General features: G+C 34.9%; 1 protein-coding gene across 4 annotated transcripts; it reads left to right on the forward strand.

The window, feature by feature from the left end:
• Positions 1-632: 632 nt before the first annotated feature.
• Positions 633-4,726, forward strand: LOC107480223 (histone deacetylase 14, chloroplastic). Of its 4 annotated transcripts, none has more exons than XM_052259287.1 (9): positions 633-861; positions 984-1,186; positions 1,294-1,368; positions 1,706-1,807; positions 2,146-2,217; positions 2,370-2,426; positions 2,887-3,138; positions 3,563-3,744; positions 4,230-4,726. In XM_052259287.1, the coding sequence occupies exons 1-9, from the start codon at positions 825-827 to the stop codon at positions 4,528-4,530; spliced, it is 1,281 nt and encodes a 426-aa protein (XP_052115247.1). In that variant the 5' UTR covers positions 633-824; the 3' UTR covers positions 4,531-4,726. The 4 variants fall into 4 exon arrangements, with proteins under 4 accessions (XP_052115247.1, XP_015955862.1, XP_015955863.1 ...); XM_016100376.3 differs by having other exon boundaries at positions 636-861; positions 1,005-1,186; XM_016100377.3 differs by having other exon boundaries at positions 640-861; positions 973-1,186.
• The last annotated feature ends 1,390 nt before the right edge of the window (positions 4,727-6,116 follow it).

The raw sequence follows: 6,116 nt of genomic DNA on the forward strand, positions 1-6,116 counted from the left end.
GATGCTTAAGTCAGTTCCAAACAAAGAATCAACAATATTGTGACTTTTGTAGCTGTGTTTGTGTGTGTATTCATTGTTTTTAGACTTTCTATACAGCGCTATTTAAATTCGGGAAGTGTGGCCGTTCTCAGTTCGAGATCCCTAATAAAATATTCGAGCTAAATCTCAAATATTTCTTTTAGGGCTGTGTGATTTTATTTTGACCTAATAGTAGGTGTGCCGTTTGTTAGTCGTGGTCTATCCAAAATATGATATCGGACCGATTTTATAGGTACGAATCAATTATTATTATTGCGTCAATAATTTAGTATATTTATTACCAAATATCAGTAAAAAAAATTATCCAATAAAATACTTCAAATAACTAACCCATCCTTAAAAAAAAGATTTATTCCAATTACAAATTCACCACTTGATCCGTTAAGTCTATTGGCCAAAAAATAGTTTAAAAACACCCCTTCATTGAACATATTTGATTAGCAATGTAATTATCCTTACATGAAAAGCGCTGCTTCTGATCACTTTCTGCGGTTTTGCTTGCATGAACTGAACTAATCACAGTATCTTTTCCTCCACGCGTCGCACAGTAGGACAAACACCTAATATCCATATGTGTGGATGTCTCAACCGAAGCACACCATAGAATTTTCCGAGTATATTTCCTTCGTATTCCACATTCCACAATGTACTCAGACAGACTAGAGGGAAAAAGAAAAAAAAAAAATGAGTGGCCATCTTTTGTGATAGATAATTGTGACGAATAACTAACAAACGAGACTGCAGCAACAGAGTGTCATCTACTACTTTCAGTAGTAACCATAACCATGTCCATAAGCATCCACAATCTTCCTCGCTCTTCTGGTACTCCTATCCTTCTTCTTTTTCATCCTATTGTTTAATTAATGTTCCACTTCCATCAACTTCCTAATTCAATCAATATTCTCATTTATGTATCTAATTCTGGTTTTCAAGCTGAAAACTAGTCATATATGCCTCTGATTTAGGTATTCTGAGAATCAGAGTTTCTGGAAATAGATTATTCCGCAAGAATGGAAATAAGTGTTCGGGAGCGGGATCTATATCGTGTTCGGCTGGCGCTAGGAATGATGATTTTCTTCCTTCCATTAATCAATTAAGCGATGCACGCCTCATTTATTCTGTTGCTTCATCCATGGGCCATAACCAGGTCCATTCTCCTTTTACTTTGAGTTACCACTTGCCACTTGCCACACTATCTTTGACTCTCCACATGTAATTGAAAATTCCGATTATTATACCAATTCTAATAAACAGGAGTCTCATCCAGAATCACATTTTAGAGTTCCTGCAATTGTCGATGCCCTACAAGAAATGCACCTCACTTCAAAGGTACTCTACTCAAGACTATGTATATTTACTATTTATTCTGATAACGAATCTCACTTCGAAATTTGGTCAAAAGAATAAGGTTTTTGCCTAACTGAGAATTTGCAATGTTTTCCATTTGATTGAAGGACAAATCAACTTCTGATCCCCAGGCCATTGCATTTTTTTGTGGCTATACATTTGTGAACATCAGTCATCAATATAGAGATGGTTTAAGGATATTATTGACTTGAATGGATGATATCATAGGACCGTATTATGATTAGCCATACTTGTGTAGTCTAATCAAATTATAAAGAATTTTAATTTCCACATTTATTTTATGTTATGATTGATTCAGTTTCGTGGCTCTGAGGTAATTGAACTTCAAAATTTCGAGCCAGCTTCAGTAGATGACATTGCAAGTGTGCATGCAAGAGCTTATGTTTCTGGCCTTGAGAAGGTAACCCCTTGTGTTGAAAGTTTTCCAGTGCTTCGATTATTCCATTGATGGATATTTACGTCTAATAGATGTCTCACTTGTGTCTTCTGACTACTCCATTCTCTCCTATTCTTGGTTATTACTTCAAAATTTCACCATGACTATACATCTATACCTTGGCCCTGATTCTCTGAACATTAAGCATTTCATTCAGCAACAGTCTTTTCCCATTAGTCAGGGCATAGTTTTTTTTTTTCTGTGATCCATAGGCAGTTCATGTGTTGTTTTTAATCCAAATTTTCATGGCACAGAAAATTTCAGTTCTGAAGGTTGGCATTATTTTAAATTTACTTTCACAGGCTATGGATCAAGCATCCGAGAAGGGTCTAATTTTCATTGATAGTTCTGGACCAACCTATGCTACTGCTACTGTAAGATCTTCCTTTCATTCATTCATACTTAATGGTGCTTGCTGAAAATCATTCTATGCTCAGTACTTGACATTTATACTGCAGAAAATTATGATGGTTGTCCTTTTAGTTAATTAATTTTTTGCTTTCTTATGATGATAATAATGATGCAGACCTACCGGGAGTCAATTGTTGCTGCTGGTGCTGGATTAGCCTTAGTTGACTCAGTGGTGATCTCTCAACCTGGCATGTCAATCTCTTGGTGATAATCTGTTTATGTTTTTTGGGGAGGGGTAAGTGGGTGGATATGGATACATGCATATCTGTTTCTTCTTTTGATGTACATAATGGAAATGACTTCATTCTTTGTTGGAAATTTCGGTTATGCTTTAGTAGAGACAGATATTGACTGACAATTGGATGCATGTACCTTTATGATTTCCTTCAGTTTTTGCATGGGTGGGGAGTCACAAATATAACGAGTTTGGCAACTTAGTTCTTGGTGTTCCTGATTGTTTCTTTTTTCCTTCCAGTGTTCAGTACATTCTGAGTTGTAGGAGATATAAAATTCACTCTTGGCTTCTACCTAATATAGTTGATCTTTATAGAAAATGTTTCAAGAATTGTAGGGAGCTAGCTATTGTATGTATTATGATGGATGTAAATTTCTATTATTCACTTTATATTCAGGTTGCAGCTTCAAAGATAAGTAGAGATCCACCTACTGGTTTTGCTTTGATAAGACCACCGGGACACCATGCTGTTCCACAAGGACCAATGGGCTTCTGTGTTTTTGGAAATGTGGCCATTGCAGCTCGTTATGCTCAGCGTGTTCATGGACTAAAGCACGTCTTCATAATTGACTTTGATGTTCACCATGGAAATGGAACAAATGATGCTTTCTATGATGATCCAGATATATTTTTCCTTTCAATTCATCAAGTAAGCTCAGTCTGGTCAATGGCTCTGATTATATTTTATTTTTCTCTCCATTAATTCTACAATGCCATTGGTTATCTGTGGGCTCTCTTAGTCTCTTCTCTTGCTACAATGTTAGTTTATTGTGAGTCCCACGTTAGTGGGAATCATATTTGGTTTGAATTTGTTAAGATTCTTGAAATTTTGTGCAATATATCAAATTAACAATCCTAGTTATTGCAGTTGTATTTCTCTATATATAAGCTAAGATTAAATTTCTGTATTTCTGCAACTCCCCACTTCTTTTGTTACTCAAATCTCCGTTAGATTTCATGGATTTTCTCAAACCAAGATTTCATGGCAATTTCAATAGCTTTTGTGCCTTAGAATTTCAATATGTACTTAATTAAAATCTTATTGCTATAGTTCATAACATTCTGTGGCTCAGGATGGAAGCTACCCAGGTACTGGTAAATTTGACGAAGTTGGCAGCGGAGCTGGTGAAGGAACCACTCTAAATTTGCCTCTTCCTGGAGGATCAGGTGATACTACTATGAGAACAGTGTTTGATGAAGTCATTGTACCTTGTGCTCAAAGATTTAAGCCAGATATAATCCTTGTTTCTGCTGGGTGAGTCTTTTCTTACCAATCATTCTACCAAATTAAATTAGAGATTGAGACAGGATAAACACTTACCGAAATTCTCTAATAAGTTGCAATTTGCAATCTAGCATGGCTAGTGAACTATTCAGTTTTTGGCTGCTTTCTAAATCTCAATGCGATGGAAAAAGCAAGGTTGTGAAAGTCGGACCAAGTCATTTAACAGACAAAACTAGATGTTCAAAGGTCTAAAAATTTAATCAAGATCCTCAAAGTTAAATTGGATATAATAAAATAATATATTTTTATATTATATATATATAATGATTTCATTAAATTAATTTTTTTTACCAATTTTTTCAATAAAAACCCAAACTAATTTATCGGTTTGATGATTTTTAGTTAATTCAGTTGAATTGACCAATTTGATGAACCATGGAAGAAAGGTTCCTTCACCAAACTTGTTGCAAATCTTGCTTTCACACTTAAAATTTTACGTGATTTTCATTTGTCAGATATGACGGGCACGTATTGGATCCACTAGCCAACCTTCAATACACAACTGGAACATATTACACGCTTGCTTCCAACATTAAACAACTATCAAAAGAGTTATGTGGAGGCAGATGCGTGTTCTTCTTAGAAGGAGGATACAACCTAAAGTCTCTTTCATACTCAGTGGCAGACACATTCCGTGCTCTTCTCGGTGACCCAAGCTTGGCATCTGAGTTTGATGACCCCAATATTTTATATGAAGAGCCATCAACAAAGGTTAAGCAAGCTATTCAGAGGATTAAATCCATTCATTCCCTGTGACCGTGAATGAATGATGTTGAAAATTTGGAACCTGACATGACATCTTGTTTGTATTTAATTCTTCATTTTCTGTGGGTTCCATACATAAAAACTTTATGTCTAAACAACATTATACTTATCACATTACATGGAGCTAAGCCACTGTATCAGATTATTGCCCCTTTTGGTGAAACAACGGCATTGGTTTATGAGCTGCTATGCATCCCTTTTAATATAACAGTTCTAACTAGGTATCCTTTTGAAGTATTCCTTTACTCAGCTATTTCAACAAAAATCATATTTACTGCTACTAAGAAAGACTTACTACGATATTTTCGCATTCTGCATATTATTCGTACTGTACTAAGGTCCCAGACTCCCAGTCTTTGTTATGAGCTGGCGCTCCTTTCTGACGCCAAACGATAAAATATTCCATCGGTGCTTAATTCTACCAAATAATACGCATTCTCATGTTAGTTTGTTAAGACAAGAATGAATTGAAGGAAACAAAAGCTTGCATGAAATGTGTTGTCTGCCTGCCTCAGTCATGAAATTAGGAATCACTATCCCCTTAAAAATATATTTTTTTTTTGTGTTGTCCACAATATCCTTCAGTTCGACAGATAAAGATTAATACATTGCAGGTTGTAGGTTAGAGTTCCATTTAAAGATTTGTTACTGGTTAATGGGTTGGGTTGCTACATGCATAAGGCGAGATTTTAACTTCTGACACTCACTTAAGTGGACTAGTGAACTAACTACTAGATCAACCCAAGTTGGTTCCTTATAAATAAAGTTAGAATTGGATGTTCCATAACTTTGTGATATGAATTTACAGTCTTACTTATCACATGTTGTAACTTTTCTTAGTTGGTTAACACATGTTACCCTGTAATCCGAAGCTATGACCTAAGCTTGATCTATACCTTACATATGCATGGGTCTGGCAAAACCTAACGCTTTAATAAAGTTTGGGTTTCTAAAATGAGTTATGTTATATGATTGTCGATATGATATGTGTATGCATCTGTTAGATGCGTTGGAGACACACGTACACACAGAAGGAAAAAAGGGGAGATCAAGAGGGGAATAAACTAAACTAAACGGAAAAGAAAAACAAGAGATTATGAGCAGTACAGATGATATCATTTCGATATATTTACACAATCTACGGTCAAAAATCACCTTAACTAAACTAATAGCATTACGATAAAATACACTAAAAACAATTGACCAATATGGAAAACTACAATATCGTAACCAATGAGAAAATCTAATGATTAATAGCGATGAGTTTTTAATCTCAAGATTTTTAACTAAATAATAATCAAGCACACTGTAGACGTAGTCAGATTCCCAAATGACAGGGTTATGGAATGATTAAAAGGGAAGCCCTCTAAGTAACCCCATTTAATTTGGTGGGGTTGGTGATAACAAACTCAGAAAAGAATGTGAGCTTGAAATCTTTCTCTGGAATAAAGTTTGGTTACCTTGTGCTATTTCAATACCTCGAAGGCCCAAATTATTACTAGTAATTTTTATTACGACTATAGAAAATTAATTTCTAATTAATTAATATTAGATATTTTTATTTATTTTGAAATTAT

Source organism: Arachis duranensis, chromosome 3, assembly GCF_000817695.3.
Source record: "Arachis duranensis cultivar V14167 chromosome 3, aradu.V14167.gnm2.J7QH, whole genome shotgun sequence".
Taxonomy (NCBI): Eukaryota; Viridiplantae; Streptophyta; class Magnoliopsida; order Fabales; family Fabaceae; genus Arachis; species Arachis duranensis.

Coding starts and splice junctions, on each gene's coding strand:
- LOC107480223 (XM_052259287.1), top strand. CDS start 825: ATGTCCATAAGCATCCACAATCTTCCTCGCTCTTCTG. Junction 2,218..2,369: donor CAACCTATGCTACTGCTACT/GTAAGATCTTCC, acceptor ATAATGATGCAG/ACCTACCGGGAGTCAATTGT. Junction 2,427..2,886: donor TAGCCTTAGTTGACTCAGTG/GTGATCTCTCAA, acceptor CTTTATATTCAG/GTTGCAGCTTCAAAGATAAG.